Source organism: Quercus robur, chromosome 5 (genome assembly GCF_932294415.1).
Source record: "Quercus robur chromosome 5, dhQueRobu3.1, whole genome shotgun sequence".
Classification (NCBI taxonomy): domain Eukaryota; kingdom Viridiplantae; phylum Streptophyta; class Magnoliopsida; order Fagales; family Fagaceae; genus Quercus; species Quercus robur.
In genome coordinates, this window is record NC_065538.1 from 75737944 (window position 1) to 75754369 (window position 16426).

The window sequence follows — 16426 nt, forward strand, 5'->3', positions numbered from 1 at the left end:
GCTTACCGATCAAAAGAAATAGTACTTTAGTATTAATTAATGGTATTAATAGGTTATGATGTGTAAAATAATTTTTGTAATTTTTTTATTAAAAAAAGGACACATCATTAACAAGTCATTATTTCATTAGCCACATAAATAATACCATTAACAATAGTTAATGAAAGGATTAATATTGCTCATTTTTTAAACTTAAACTTGAAGGACTAATAATGCTCATTGACCGCCCTACAAAAATAACAAGCACCAGGTTAAGCTTAGGTCCATCCAGCCCTCTAATGATCTGGACATTGACCAACCCAATCCATATTTCAACTTTCAAGTTTCAACTGAGAAACGGTTTAAGGGGTTCTGATCTTCAAAAGCACAACATTCCACCATATGCAAGAATATAAACATAGGGAAAAGGAATCCACACTAACACAACCACGATAGCAATTACATATAATGTAAAATAGCAAAACTTCATCGGGAACACAACATCAGTTAGTGAATATGTCATAGGACAAGAAACAGTCTCAAATGGTTTACTTAAAAAGGCTAGGAAGGGCTCCAATGTAGCTTCAAATAGTATCTTACTAAATTTATTTATTAAATAAAAAGAACATGCGAAAGCCACAAAAGAAGGCCAAAATTCTCAGCTATATCCTGCTTGCTGCTGCTGTGCCTGTTGCTGGTAATTTCCATAAGGATATCCATACATGTTAGGATCTTGTGGAGCCGGGGCATATCCATAGCCTTCATGTCCATAAGCATATCCATAATATCCACCATTCCACTGGCTTGGATCTGCCTGAGGCTGAACGCCAACAGAGATACCCTGTACACTAGTCAGATTAATACAAGAACATGGAGACATCCAAGAAGAAAGCATTGGAAAGTGTTGGGTAAATCAAGCACCTGTTTGTTTGAAGGACTACGGCCCCATGAAAGCCGAATATTCTGTCCACCTAGTTGAGTTCCATTTAACATCCGCAATGCTTCCTCAGCACAGCTTCTGATGCATCACAACAACACAGAACAGAACTAAATATCCTGTATGGATATCGTTGAGAAATGTTTCTACAAATATGTGGCTAATTTACTCACCTGTCGACAAATTGAACAAAACCACATCGCTTGCCTGATGGTATCTTTACATGTGCTAGTTGTCCATATTGGCTGAAAACTTGTCTCAAATGGTCATCGGTAACATTAGGATCCAAATTGCCAACAAATATCTGCAATTAAAATTCATCAAATCACAAATATGTTGTGAGGAAAGTAATTTCCATGCAGGAAATAAATAAAGTACCCACAGTTGTATTATTCGGATCACTCTCGTTCTGACTCCCTTGAGAATTCTGGTAGGAAGCTGCATATAAAATATATAAAGGTGAAATAAAAGGGAAATAAAAAGTAACATTTTTTGGTAGAACGTGATTCGAGCAGTTCACCAACACTAGACACCATTGCTTAGAAACATGAACATAAGCAAAGTAAATTAGCAGACAGAAAACGTGCTTCCCATTTTACAATTAGAGCTAACAATCTAATGCATCTTCCTGGTCATAAGAGAGCTACATACACGCATAAATAAATCTAACTCTTATAATGAAAGATCCACTAATTACGAACAGCAACAACAAGGATAGTAAAAAATACATCTCCCTTAAACCACCACAGAAGCAGAACACATGTGAAAATATATTTTACAGCAGTCACAGCTAAAAACAAGCAATTGAAGATACATGTAAATTGGATAGAAAAGGACAAGATTAGCAATGAAACTACCTACATGTGTGTGTGTGTGCCTGTGTGTGAATTTAGCATCAACCACCTTACATAGTACAGCCAAGAGCCTTGTACCTCAGTGACATTGCCTGGTCTTTTATGAGGAGAACCAAGGTTCAAATCCCCCCTCCACCACTAATGATAACAATGGAATTATCAAAAAATAAATAGTATAGATGACTGGGGTCAATGACATCACTATCACTCTTTTTAAAATAAAACTTTGATCTCTGCAACGGCTGAAGCCCAAGACTTAATAGGGATATCAAATGTTGTTGCAACCAACATATATTATGTTGCAGAGCACATGCAGGACTGACATCCACATGCCTGGCTGCAGCTGTCTTTAAACATACACAATTTAGTTAGTTTTGAGCCCCATACTCCCATTCAAAAGACAGGAAGCATGACGAGTGGGGCAGTGCTTGTAGCCACGCCCAAGTGATAAAAACCAGCAAGCTAAATCATTAACAAGCCATAGTCATTCAAGTTTTACATTGTTCACCAGACTCATAAGAAGTACTGGGTGTTTATTACTTTCACAATTATTATGTTATAACAGACCATCAAAAGAAAAGCGGAAAGGGGGATTTTTTTGGGGGGGAAGAAGAGCAACTGCTGAGTCAATATTCACACATTGCAACCCAGAAACACTGTAGAAGCTAAACATGTAACTACATAGGCAGGAGATGACTAACTAGAATAACCCCCAATGGAGAGAGAGGAAAGTACAGTAACGACAATAAAAATAATAACATGCGGAGAACATGGAGTTGTTGAAGTGCCATAAATATGACAATTATGTACAAGGCAACTTTCAAAATAGAAATCAGCCTGAAATATGCAGTTTCTGGCAATTCCAACGAGTTGCAAGCTGCACTCACAGAGAATCTTTCCCTGAGGACTGAAATCTAGAAAAAGTAATAAGAATACAGCATCATAGAGCAACAAGGGAAACTATAATTCTAACCAAAACGTAAATGGCACAAGGAAATGGTGCATGGAAAAATTAAAGATGTAATTGTTCGGAGAAATTAGTAAAAAAAGAAACCCACACACAGAAGGGGAAAAAACTCGTAAACCAAAAATGTCATTGTACTGAAATCTCAGTAACTAGAAGAGTTACGAAATTTAACTTGACTGAAAGCTCAACCAATAGAATGAACTGAAACTTGAATTTGAAAATGTAGCATTGCAAGCGCCACACGAAATTAAAGGGCAAGCCATAACTGGGAAACTGACCTAAGTGAGGCCATGCACTATAGGGGTAACCATTTCAGCTGAAATCAGTTCCAGGCCCCTAGATCACAGAGCCTCTTGACACCCTGCTTTGAGACAATAGGAGTTCTATAAGTTTTTAAGATTTTAATAGCATGTACAGTGCCCAAATCTTAAAGGTACAGGAAGGAAATGACTTTGGAAAGTGCTGCATATCTTCAAGTGCATAACTGAAAGGAAGTAAACTAAACCGTAATGTTTAGCATAACAGAGAATGAATAATAACTGAACAATTTAACCTCACCATCTTGAATATGGCAGATAAAAAGTAACAATGAACATTGTAATAGAGAGAGGGGTCACAGGCTTAGAGCATTGGCACCAAATTCAATTGATTACAATTCTTGACACAAAAAACTAAGATTACGCAGATGACTAATACTTAAGAGCATTAAAAAATTAATCAACAAGAGAAGTTCCACTACGCATTTTACATACCTTTCGGTTGCTGACCTCCAGTAGTATTTTTGTTTGTAGCTGGCCCAATCCGCATTGGCCTTGTTGAACAGAGAACTCCGTTCATCTCTGTCATAGCACGCATTTGTTCACCTTCATCTCCAAACCTAACAAACCCATAACCCTTTGTACGAGATGTGACCCTATCAATCACAACCTTTGCACCCTTAACTGTAGGATAACGGGCCCTGAAGGTTTCTTGTAACATATAATCAGTGACATCAGGAGCCAGATCCCCAACAAATATTGTGAAGTCAGGAGAATCATCAGAGCGCCTCTCGCCCGAACTAAAAGTTGCCCAGTTCAGTCTAAAGTTCTGCCCACCATTTGGCATTATGCTACCATTGTATGTTTGAAGTACTCTTTCTGCCGTAGCACGATTAGCAAACTCAAGAAAACCATAACCCTCTGATTGGCCAGTTTGCTTATTGCGGATCACTTTCACCGTAGTAACTTGCTGTAATCACAAACATATTTAATTAATAACCCCTTTCAAAAAGGACTTGAAACCCCTCACTTTCCACCAGTTTATTTGTATATGCACATGATTTACAGTTTAAAACAAAATAGAACAATGATGATTTGGTACCACTGATGCTTGAATCCTAATTTTGTTCACTATATATCCATGACAATTTTATATACATAAGGGGAAAAACCCTAACTTTCTCCCCACAGAAAAATGTCTACGAACCATAGGCAAAACCAAATCTTTCCTACATGGTCCCCCTACAGTCCAACCCACCCAAGAAAAAGCCAAAAAAAAATAATAATAATAATAAGAAAAGAGAGAGTAAAGCCCACAAAGTTTTCACGAACAAAAGATAACAGAAACATAAACAGGATCCAAAAACAAAATATGAGTACGCAACAAAACAACCATTCTGACAAAGAAGTCTCAGAGACAATAAATCAAACACCTAAATCGCATAACAAAAACAAACACAAAACACACAACACAATCTCACAGATCAAAACCCAGAAACCAAAAACGAGTAAAAAGCACGTAGAAAAGCGATGTAGGGTGTGCGCTATTGTAGGTGAAGGGTATACCTCTCCGGTCTGAGCGAAACAATTGTAGAGATAAGTCTCGTCCATCCAGTACTGGAGGTCTCCGATCCAGAGAGTGCGGACCTCGTCGGCGCTGGTGGGCTGCGCTTGGGCTTGCGCCTGGTGGTGGAGGTGGTGCTGTGCTGGGGGCTGAGGGGCCCACATCTGAGGTGGGGCTTGAACCGCCGCACCGGGCTGGGCTTGTGGTGGCATCATCATGTAGGGTTGTTGTGGGTGTGGGTGTGGATATTGTGGCTGCTGGGTCTGTTGTTGTTGTAGTGGAGGAGCCACACCTGTTGGAGGAGCTGGCTGCATCATCTTTGCTCTGCTGCTTTTGTCTTTGAAAACACAGAGACAGAGAGAGAGAGCACAGAGACAAAGAGAGTGCGTGGGTTTTGGGGTGTGGGTGTGTGTAACCCTAATGAATGAAAGAGAGAGAGAGAGAGAGAAAGAGTAAAAGGATTGGGGTTATGAGATTAGAGAAGGTGCACGTAATCTGTACGCGTGGCGGATGTAGAGTTTTGGGGGGGGGGGGGGGGGGGGGGGGTGGTTTGTCTTTCGTGGGTATGGGGTCACCGTCCAAGAAAATTGTCTTCGAGCTCAATTTTGATTATCATAGAGATTTCTAGTCGTTTGATAAAAATAAAAATAAAATAAAAAACTAAATATAGAGGGGTTATTTTTTTTATTTGTAAAATATATACAAGGGAAAATTTGTTTCCCCTATTTGCAAGTTTTGTGTATGGAATACATCATGTAATATAATAGTTATTTTTAGGGTTAATCAAGGACCGATCAAGTTGACTAACTCACTCAACTTAGACTGATTCATCAAGATTTAAGTGGTTTAAATAAGTGGCTGTTGATAAAGGTTCCAATATTTCAAAACTTGTCTTAAATGGGTTGGGTGTCAATTCACCTACTTGAAAATATGACGAAACTAACCAATCCAAGTTTTAATGTGTTTTTGGCTATTTCTCTACCCAAATCTTGCAAATATCTTAAGGTCTTCAACAAGATTGGAGATCTCCACCTCTTCGCACTGTTTTTGCTCTTCATCACCACTGTTAGCCGGTTTCAATCATATTTAACCATCATCCATGGAAAGCCACACGATTGAATTGTCATTTATGATCGATTATTAATGGCTTTCATCCTCCTCTACTCGATGTGAATAGGTTGAGTATAAACGTGACTCCATCTGACATATAGATGCCCCTAGTTATTCTATCATTGGATTTTCATCTTCTTTTTTCATAGAGCTTTAACCTATAATGTTTGCTTTTGGTCTAAAAAACTATTTCCTAACTCAAAAAATGACACTTAATAAATTTAATGTATATATATATAATATAAAACTTGAAAACCATTTCCTCTTCCCTTTTCCCAATATCTAAATAGCTATCTTACTCTCACCCAAAAAAAAAAAAAATTTAAGTCTAATCATTATATTTATAGGTATAAAAAGGAAAATGAGGAATGTAGTTTCTCCCACTTTTAGCATTGCAAGCTCCAATAGGAGAGGAACACGATGAACTTTTAGCTCAACTGTAGAGCATGCTCGTGATAATTGTGTTGTTGTGTCTAAATTATTAGGCTCTCAACAAACTAGTTCAACTTATATCTTTTTTAAAAGTGTTTTAGAGCTAACTCAATTTAATAACTAACCAAATAATACTTGAACTTTAAGTGAGCGTTTGGATTGAAATTAAAGTTGCATTTTCTGCGTTTACGTTTTGCCTTTTTTTTTTTTTTTTTTTTTTTTGCACGTGAACAGTAACCTCACATAGGTTCACTGTTCATGTACTATTCACGCATTAAAAATATTAAAAATGTGTCCCACAATACTATTCACACATTTAAAAATTATTTTGCTACAGTACTTTCAGTTTTCAGTTTCAGCAACAATAAGCTCAATTCAAACAGAAGTTTTTCTTATAATTATAATGGACTAAAATGACAATTTTTATATTTAATGGATTAAAATGATAATCGATCAAAGTTATATAGAGGCCTAGTGTAATTTTTACAAATAATTTGCCATGACAAGATCCAACAAATATGGTAATATTCGTTGGTGCTCAGGGGTCATGTCCACGTGGGTGATGAATTAGCGATCTCAAGTTTGACAAAGAAGTGACCTTACCATTTCTCATTTTCTTTTCTCTTTTGACTCTCTGTTTTATCGGGGATTCAGGATCTCTAATTTTCACCTAAAAATGTTTCAAAAAAAATTTCATCTAAAAATAATGTTAGTATTTTATTGTATTCTTTGGACAAATTACATAAGTAGTTTAAAAATGTTAGAGATACATAACATAAATTAAATTAGTGATAATAAGTAATTAAGTACCATCTCTCCCCCCCCCCCCCCCCCCCACCCCCACCCAAAAAAAAAGAGTACCATCTCCTTTTTTCACCTAAAAATTAACGTTATATATTTTATTCATTGAGAAAACTACATTAAAACAAAATTCTAAAATGGTTAAAGATATATACTGTGGGGTCCAATAATCGATGGGCCAGGCCCACTTGCTGATGGAGAGTTCAAAGGCCTAAGCCGAAAAAGGTCATGGCCCGAGCTCAAGAATAATAAGGCCCAATTGGCCCGGAGAAGCAGCCGAGGACAGTGCAGTCCTCGACTGACCCCAAAGATCCACCTAGAAGAGGAGCAAAACGGTAAAGGGACATGCTTGGAGGGAAATCTAAAATATCTAGAAAATGCTGCTTTTACCATCTTCCCCATGCATATCTCTGCGCCTAACAGAGCCTTATCTTTTAGCTTTATTAACCACTCCCAACAATTTCAGGTTTGGATTGACAGGACAAGTATCAGTCTTGGAAATGTCGACCCTACACGTGGACGAAGGAAAGTGAATGCAGGCTAGTATAAAAGAAAAAATAAGTAATCTAGGAAGGGGGGCTGGGACGACTGTCCAGAGAGAAAGGCTCCCAGTCTACCTCCAGAAGAAAGGCCCCAAGGGTGAAAACGCTTAAATCACCTATGAACACCACCAGAACCACCACTGGGTAACTAAGGCCTAGCCTTTCGAATCCACTCTTTACAAAATGATATTGTTTGGGTCTATTCACGTGCGAACCCAACTCTATTGCGGTTCGTCGCGAAACGTGACCCTACATATACCATATTTTAAATTAAAATTTTATTTTGACAGCTAAAATCTAAATTTTACAAAATGGTTAAATTTGAAGTATCTCTCCCACATTTTTCTTTTTTTTGGATATTTCTAGACTCAACAATTTTTTTTATTTAAAAAAACCGGTTTATAAAGAAACCACGTGATTTATTCAATAAATCTTGTGACTAAAAATAGATGTAGTTGGTTTTACAAATCACCACGTAATGAATTAGATGAATTTTTCTCTAAGTTAGATGAAGTTATTTATTATTTAAGTATTGTTCATAATCAATTTAACAACTATTTTGGAGAAAAAAAAAAAACCCCCAATTAGAGAGATAAAGTTTTTTTTTTGAAGCAAAACCAGTTATCAAAGTCTCAGTTTTAAATTTTTGGAGTCAAATATGAATTCTCAACAAGAATAGTTAGGGTTGACCACATCTATTATTTTCCTCAATTCTATTCATATCCTCTATTATTTCCTTAATAAATTTGTCATTTTTAACAACTTCTATTAATTTTAATTTTGGTATTCTTCTACCTTTTTTTCATTCATACGTGGTTCCTAAACTAGATCGAACTAGGCAAATTGGATGGACTTGGTTAATCCCAAACCGGCTCATAAACACCAACCACCGGTCTATTAAATTTCCTTGTTTCTATTATTGAAGAAATGATATATTTATTTGAATTTAAGTCTTTTCTCACACATTTTTAAGTGAGTTTCCCACCGTAGATTAATTTTTGGCCTTATCACTTAAAAATACAGATTAATATTTATTTTAAGAATCATCTTATTTTATATTAGAAATACCTGTGTACTTATAGAATTAATAATTCATTTTTTAATTTATGCTCTATTATTTTTTATTTGTCTTTAAAAAAAGTTGTGAAAATACATTTGAAAGTTGTTAAAATTTATAAAATATTGTTTTTATTCAGTTATTCAATTCCAACCTATTTATTTGTATTTCAATTCATTATTTAATTAATTATGACTTCATCACTTATATTAAACCCCATTCCAAAATCTTGAACTTCTCATTTTTATAATTCCTTGAACAGTTTGGTTCTCAAAACCAAGCCTCTCTATACATAACTAAATTATCTCAAACAATGTTCCCACATCATTCATAATAGAGTTTTAATTTTGTGAGCGTTTGGATTATGCTTATTCTTGCGTTTTCAGTTCCACGTTTTGCTTTTTATTTTTTTATTTTTTTTCTGCATGTGAACAGTAACCTCACATGGGTTCACTGTTAAGGTACTGTTCACGCATTAAAAATATTAAAAATAGGTCTTACGATACTATTCACACATTTAAAAATTATTTTACTACAATACTTTCAGTTTTCAATTTCAACAACAATAAGCTCAATCCAAACGGACCCTTTAACAACTATTTATTTACCGACACTCCTTTTATTAGTCAAGGATAAATAATGATGATAATAATCAAGATGGACAAATTGATACATTTCTTAAACTTGAATTTTGATTAACAAATACGTAAGTTATAAGTTCCGGGTCTTTCATGTAATTTCCGCTTATTCTTTTGTCAAATCAGTCTCCCTCACTTCCAACTTACGAGTCCTACCTAGTAAAAACTAGTTGCATGTCCATTATTCGGATCTGACTTGCTTTTGAGCTCTGTCACTCTCTCTATGCATCCACATCTCTGTGTCCGAATCTTTGCCAGAGAACTTCACTCAAAACCACAAACCTGGTATGAAGCACTACTCTTTTTTTTATCATTTCAAGTTCAGAAATTTCATATGATCTCTGTACTTTTCTCTGGTTCCATGTAATTTTTATGTTACTTCATTTCAATTCTGCAATACCCATGTCTGTAGTTTGGGGCCTGGATTGGAATGTGTAAGATTTTCCCAAGTTGGAAATACCCTTTGCCTATACTTTGAGCAATTTCACTACTCATTGTAGCTTCAGGTTTTCTAGTTTTGGAAACATTCATTAGAGTAAAAGAACAAACTTTATGCAATTCATTGACCCTTTTGAAACTATATTCATTGTAAAATTAGAGTTTTGGATCTGAGTCATTTATAATTGCAATGGGTGATGCTTTAGTATTGGTTTACAGGTGTATGAAGAACTAGGAGTTGCAAATTTTAGTTAGATCCGATTATAGGGACAGTATGGATTTGCATTTGAAGGACTTGTTTGATAGATTCCAGGAGCAATTTGGGTCTGGTCCTGGGCTTGGTCCTGGATCCGGGACATGTCTTATGAAGGTAGAGGGTGTTGCTCCTAATTTTATTAAGTCGATTTTTAAAGCTTCAGCAGCACTATATAGGACTGATCCATGGAGAAGGTTGCGACCAGGGCATTTTTTTGGTATCCGGGTTGGCAAAGATTTGGATTGGTCTGCCAAGAAACAGCTTTTCCCATGTGTTCAATTCATTGGAGGTGATGGGGGGGATATAGGGTTCAACATGTTTCGATCTGAAAATGATGCTAAGAAGATGACAGGCTCAAGAGAGACTATCCGGGTTCCAAATGTTGAGCTTTTAAGAGTCACGTATGAACGTGAGTCATTGATGTTTCCTTCAAATAGGAAGATGATCAAGTCTTTGTCACTAGAAGCATCAGGGACTGATCGTTTTCCTGTTATTGATGTTGCTCGTTGCACATCATCAGGGGATATGCAGTTTAGGGACCCGAGTCTTGAAGAGCTTAGGTTTGTATATGCATTCATGAGAGCCATCTCTCTGGTGCACCCGTTGCTTCAGGTTGATAGAGAAGGTGGTCCAAAGTGGTCTAAGTTGATGCACTTTGAACCATTTATTGAGACAGTTGATGTTCAGTGGCCTCCAGAATTTTCAAAGGGTTATGACCTTGTTGCAGTTACAGTCTCACACCCACCTGGTCAGGTGTATGAAGAAAAGGCTACTTCAACAGCTAGCTCTACCCCCACCAAATATGCAGAACCACCAAAGGAGGACGCTTTTGATGATGTGAAAGTATGCTCAAATGCTGGCTCGAGACAGTGTGCAATGTGCGATAAGGAAGTTCATGGAGAACAGTCTCTTTGCTGTGGCCAGTGTCGTGCAATGGTTTACTGCAGTCCTATATGCCAGAAGCAGCACTGGAAGGAAACTCATAAAAGCATGTGTGGTCTCTACAAGGTTATGATGGAAAAAGAAGAAGAGCTGGCAATGAAAATTTTCATGTTCCCCTGTGCTGCTGACCAGCCTTGTAAATGGCTTGAATCATTAGATATCCATCAGAAAGGCATGTGGAGAAGAAGGTGTAGTTGCTATTCTCACTGCCCTTTTGGTCTCCTTCCTGTTAAAGGTGGGCTGTGGGATTCGTGGGGTGGGCTTGATGATGAAGATTACCCTCGTGATTCTCCTTTTCACAATCATTTGAGAGATGGCATCTCAAGCCCGATCCTTCTTTCTGGTTGGTTAGAGTACTATAACCTTAGGTCACTGCCTTTGTCAAGCCCAGTCGCTGACATTCTCTCTCACCCGTTGACAGTTTATCACATTTTAACAGCTCTGAGTATCAGCTCAAAAAACCTTCTACTCAAGGGGAAGGAGGTAATTCTTCACTACCTTGGGCCTGAGGGAGAGTTGGACTGGATGCCAGCATTTGCAGAGGTTGGTCATTTACTCAATGGATTGGGCAACATTCAAATAGTAATGGTGGGACCTGAAGTTCCAACAAATTTGTCTGGGACAACTTCTGGAATAGGTAGCAGAGTGAGGGTGAACCTTGTGAGGGGTGTTTATCAGGAGGAAGCCACCTATCTGCCTACTCCCCATGTTGTTGTTGCGCTAAACTGTGGATTGGATAGTTATGTGAGTTGGGTTGGAGCTCTTGATTTAATCAAATCCAGGGGCACTCCTGCCTTCTTCACAGATCAAAATGAAATTTCATGTACAAATGCCAAAAAGGTTCTTCGCAGTGCTGGACTGCATATCACACTTCCTGTGACACCAAATCCCTTCCGCTCTCCTGTGAAAAATCAAGGGACTTCTTGCAATCTTCCTTCATATAGCAATGGTTTTGTGCTTGGGGTGAATACATGAGCTGGGAGTTATCAAAGGCCTTAGCATATTTCTGGTGTCGTGTTTAATCCCTAAGGTGATGGCAATGATTTGCGAGATTGGGACTAGGTGGAAGGTAATAATTGGGAGTTATATTTTTATACTTTTTTTTCCTCCCACAATTGAGTTCTAGATACAATTTCTGCAGACATGAGCTATTTGTCAATGCTTTCCTTGTGAAAATTCTGTATAACATTGTATCTTCATTATTTGTTGTCAATCTATTGTGAGCAGTTCATAAGTCACGACAAGCATGACCGACTGTTCATTGTTGCTCTTTCTGAGAATATACTCGCTTTCTATTCATCCCTCCAATGTGTTCTTCTCTGCATTTAAAGCTCACCTTACTCTATATATGCTCACCCACGTTTATAAAAATATATATAGTAAAAGATTACAAAAAGAGAATATAAGGACTTGATCAATCTCATTATCTTCCATGACCACCCCCACCCCCCCCCCCCCCCCCCCCCCAAAAAAAAAAGGAAGAAAGTCTAGAAAACCTAAAGAGGAAAATCCAAGCTTGTAATGCAATGGTGAATCTATTGATCACCTTTTGCTACATTGCCCTATAGCTTCTAATTTGTGGTCCATGATTTTGGCTTTGTTTGGAGTTTCATGGGTGTGCCTAAATCTGTTGTTGAACTTTTAGCATGTTGGCAAGGTTGTTTTGGTTGTAATCGAAATGGTCATATTTGGATGATTATCCCCCATTGTTTGATGTGGTGTCTGGAGGGAAAGGAATAGCAAGAGTTTTGAAGACACCGAAAGTTCTATGCCTGATCTTAAGTTGTTATTTCTTAGAACTTTATTAGATTGGCTGTAGGAACCTCTCTTTATTTTCTATTATTGACTTGTTAGATTCATGCAATTTTCGTAACTTATTGTCTATACCAGTACATTCCATGTATACTTGGGTGACTCATTTTTCTTATTAATACGATCTTATTACTTACAAAAAAAGAAAAGAAATAAACGAACTACTGCAAATATGTTAACGCATTAGTTAAGGTCTATTTTTGTCCAAATGTACATAAATAAATAAATAAATAAATGAAAGCATTTTTTTTTCTTATTTGCTTGAGTTCAAGGCTTTAAAGGTTTGTTCTGGCAGTTAATCTGTAAGAACTTTCTTCCTCAGGGACCTTTTTTTTTTATTTTAATTTTTTATATGCAATGGTAGGGAAATTTTTAAATGTCACCTTGCATAAGCAAGCATGTAGAGAGACAAGGTCATACTACCAAAAAGACTATGGTCTATGGACTTAAAATCAGAAATCAAGAAAAACACAATGCACTGGTCGTTTAGGATAGCATGGAAGCTTTGGTTTAGGGACCTAGTTGGCATGGAAGCTTTTATATATTCCAAAAAAAAAAAAAAATTCTATTGGAGTTTTTATTAATTTATTTATTTTTACCTTGATACAAAAGTTAGTTGAAAACAATGTGGAAAAGAAGTGTGTTACAAATAGTGATGCTATAAAGTCTGTGAAGATGATGCTTGGAACTTAGCTAAGCTTCATCTGTCTTGCTGTATACAATGACTTAAAATTGATGGTATACTTAACCTTTAAAAAAAAAAGATAAATGCCTCAAGATTTCCTCAAAGGCTTTGATGTAATATTATATTAATATAGCTTGTTTTATATACTCAAGACATATATGATATATCCATTGATTTCTCTGTTCTTTTTTCTTTCTTACTTTTCTTTTTCAATCTTCTGAAGTTGATGTGGATAGCTTGGAGATCTGCAGCACAAAGTATTTTAACTGGCCTGGTTGTTAGGTATTATCTTCATGATTGGATGCTATGTGTCAAATCTAAGTGGGAAAAAGGAATAAAATTTCCAAGTTCATTTAGCCTAATCAAATTTGGTCATTATGCGACAGCCATTAATCAAAATCAACATGCTAAACATGCAATTGAAAAAGATTCCATAAACTTTTTCCCCTTTTTGAGTCTCTAAAGCCTAAAGCTTTATATTTCTGTCAATGAGATTTTTCTTTGATACAGACTTACGGTAATGCCATTGGCCTAGTAATGTGCCAACTCAACAATCAACATTACTAACACCCATCTTCTCAAAAAAAATAAAAATACTAACACCCTTTTTTGTTTTTTTGCTGAATACTAACACAAAATTATTACCTAGCGATTGTACCAACTCAAATTAAATTCTTAACTTATATATATATATTGACCTCCAAAAAAAGAAAAGAAAACACTTTTGGGTAAATTTGTCTTTTTCAGAAAGTTATGTACACTTTGAATTCCAGCCACATTCCCAACTCCAAAAGCCCATACCCCCATTGGGCAACTTGCTATATAAAGGTTCAACCAACCATGATCCTTTCCCACTTATAAGCCAACCCCGCATCTTTATTACCACCAAAACAAACTGTTACTCTCATCTCAAGCAATGGATCTCTCACCTCTCCACCCTTCTTGGCAATACCTCTACCCCTCTCATCTCCTTTTCCCCTACCAGTTCACCCCTGAAAACTATGTTCATTGGACACAAACCCCAGAGTCTCACGTTTTCTCAGCTGATCTCCCTGGTAAGCCTTCTTACAATATTACCATACCTTCCTTTCCTACCTTCTTATCCCTTTTGTTTTATTTCATTTTCTTGTTATATGGTATCATGGGAATTGAATATAGTATTATACTTGTTCTCTTTTGGTTGTTATGGCAGGTATTAGAAAGGAAGAAATAAAGGTTGAAGTTGAGGACTCAAGGTACCTCATAATTAGAACTGAGGCAATAGATGAATCCTCAGTGCCTGCTAAGAGCTTCATGAAGAAGTTTAGGCTTCCAGGCAGGGTTGATATTGATGGAATCTCTGCTGGGTATGAACATGGGGTTCTAACAATTACAGTGCCAAGGTCTTTCAGGAGGAGGGGCTTGTATATTGATTTGGCAAACCAGCCAGAACAGCCAGAAGTTGTTGCACGTGCTGCTTGAATTGAAACATGGTGTTGGCTTTAGGACTTTGGATGCTAAGATTAAGCTCTTTAGAAAGTTATTATAATCATTTCTGGCATGTGCTAGATTTGAAGTCCCTATGAACAAAAAGATTTTAAATTTATTGGTGTCTCTATTGTTTCCAAAAAGATAGGAGTATTCAAGATTTATGGTAATGGTGTATGTGTATGGATATGGGGTAAAAATGAATTTGCATCCTGAGTTCCTATGTTGATGTCACTTTGGTTTTAACTTTTAAGACCATATTCCAACTTTAATCAATTAATATTGGGTCTGTTTGATCAATAAATCCCACATTCTTACCAAACTGAACTCTAAATCAAAAGAAGAAAATACTATTGTATTACAGTGTTTTTTATTTTTTATTTTTACTTTATTTAAGTTCATCATTTTAAATTTTGCATTTAAAGGCAAACGGCCTAAAATTGTAAAATGGTAATCCTCACTTCACATGTTGGATTGGCATTTCATTGACTGGTGCAAAAAGTCTCATCCGACTTCGGTTAACTTTTTCCCTTCTGCCAAACAGATCCTCTAGGCTCTATTGCAAAGCTTGCACTATTGTCCATTGCACTCTTTTGAAGAGAGGTGAGAGAAAAGAGACGTCCTTCCACAACTTATTTAAACAATTGATGAAGTTTTTTTGTTGTCAATTAAGAGATTTATAATTTGATTGTCACTTACGTTTAAAAACTAATTGGTATTTTGGTCTAATATTAAAAAATAATTATTAAGAATGGTCATCATAAATTAAAACTCTCTAAAAAAAAATTTAAATAATAAGATCTCTTCTCATCAATATTTAGTGGTAGGTATTTTTGAGGGCGGAGATGTTATCTTTTCTCATAAATATTTGGTGGTAGATATCTTTTCTCAGCAATAATGGTGTATTGATGGATGTTATCCAAACAGCCCCGACAAATAGGTGGCAGATATTTTTGAGGGCTGAATCTGAATCTCTTGGTTGTCAAAAAAAAGAAAAAAAAAAGTCATGCTAACAAGTATCCTTATGTCACTCTTTAATAATTCATTTTAAGAAAATTTTGATATCATTTTATGAAAAATGAAAAAAATTGTCAAAATATTAATTACTTTTTTCTTTCATTTCCTATAAAACTTTTCTTTAAATGAATTATTAACCGGTGTCCGGCCATTAGCATTTTCCAAAAAATAATATTGGATGGGCAACCATAGGGGCCACAAGATTCAAAGTCCCAAAGAATTGCGTCTAACCATTAAATTATTTGCAACTTGGCTTTTGTGTCCAGAGTCATCACGTGAATCTCCAATTGGCACACAACTATCACCCAATAAAGAAGAAAGAGCATTCAATTTGAGATACTCATTTGGAGGCCCCATGCAGTGGGCACAAAATCCTGTGCATTTTATAAGGACTTCTTGCTTAAAAGTATAAACAGTGATTACGATATGTAACATGGAGAATAAGACTGGCCTATTGATGTCTATTGCATGTGAAAAAAGTGGTAAACAAGCATGATTTCAGCTAAATAGGACCAACTAGGCTAATAAAGCTGACTGCCGAAATATTTAAGGCGGCTCTGAAAATTGAGATGAAACAACTCAACAAGTATCACAGTAAGTCTGACTGACATGATAAGCAAGTTCCCAAAAAATCAGCTATCTCAGAAATGCAAATACCAGTTGAAATAAAA

At 36.3% G+C, this 16426-nt stretch overlaps 3 protein-coding genes across 5 annotated transcripts; 2 read left to right on the plus strand and 1 right to left on the minus strand.

The window, feature by feature from the left end:
- Positions 1 to 418: 418 nt before the first annotated feature.
- Positions 419 to 5008, minus strand: LOC126727117 (polyadenylate-binding protein RBP45B-like). 3 transcript variants are annotated; one of them, XM_050432623.1, is made up of 6 exons: positions 4561 to 5006; positions 3490 to 3964; positions 1299 to 1354; positions 1090 to 1220; positions 901 to 997; positions 419 to 820 (listed from the first exon to the last, which is right to left on the minus strand). In XM_050432623.1, exons 1-6 carry the CDS (start codon positions 4873 to 4875, stop codon positions 638 to 640), a joined length of 1257 nt encoding a protein of 418 aa, XP_050288580.1. In that variant the 5' UTR covers positions 4876 to 5006; the 3' UTR covers positions 419 to 637. The 3 variants fall into 3 exon arrangements, 2 of the variants coding, with proteins under 2 accessions (XP_050288580.1, XP_050288581.1); XR_007656155.1 differs by lacking the exons at positions 419 to 820; positions 901 to 997 and adding an exon at positions 3016 to 3098 and having other exon boundaries at positions 1127 to 1220; positions 4561 to 5008; XM_050432624.1 differs by lacking the exons at positions 419 to 820; positions 901 to 997 and having other exon boundaries at positions 1086 to 1220.
- Positions 5009 to 9250: 4242 nt separating this feature from the next.
- On the plus strand, positions 9251 to 12012 carry LOC126727118 (uncharacterized). Its single transcript, XM_050432625.1, has 2 exons — positions 9251 to 9423; positions 9796 to 12012. Exon 2 carries the CDS (start codon positions 9851 to 9853, stop codon positions 11747 to 11749), a length of 1899 nt encoding a protein of 632 aa, XP_050288582.1. The 5' UTR covers positions 9251 to 9423; positions 9796 to 9850; the 3' UTR covers positions 11750 to 12012.
- Positions 12013 to 13994: 1982 nt separating this feature from the next.
- LOC126727119 (15.4 kDa class V heat shock protein) lies at positions 13995 to 14959 on the plus strand. The gene is made up of 2 exons (XM_050432626.1): positions 13995 to 14326; positions 14464 to 14959. Exons 1-2 carry the CDS (start codon positions 14188 to 14190, stop codon positions 14730 to 14732), a joined length of 408 nt encoding a protein of 135 aa, XP_050288583.1. The 5' UTR covers positions 13995 to 14187; the 3' UTR covers positions 14733 to 14959.
- Positions 14960 to 16426: the final 1467 nt, after the last annotated feature.

Coding starts and splice junctions, on each gene's coding strand:
- LOC126727117 (XM_050432623.1), bottom strand. CDS start 4,875: ATGATGCAGCCAGCTCCTCCAACAGGTGTGGCTCCTCCACTACAACAA. Junction 1,355..3,489: donor TGGAGGTCAGCAACCGAAAG/GTATGTAAAATG, acceptor TTTTATATGCAG/CTTCCTACCAGAATTCTCAA. Junction 821..900: donor GTAGTCCTTCAAACAAACAG/GTGCTTGATTTA, acceptor ACTAGTGTACAG/GGTATCTCTGTTGGCGTTCA.
- LOC126727118 (XM_050432625.1), top strand. CDS start 9,851: ATGGATTTGCATTTGAAGGACTTGTTTGATAGATTCCAGGAGCAATTT.
- LOC126727119 (XM_050432626.1), top strand. CDS start 14,188: ATGGATCTCTCACCTCTCCACCCTTCTTGGCAATACCTCTACCCCTCT. Junction 14,327..14,463: donor TTTCTCAGCTGATCTCCCTG/GTAAGCCTTCTT, acceptor TTGTTATGGCAG/GTATTAGAAAGGAAGAAATA.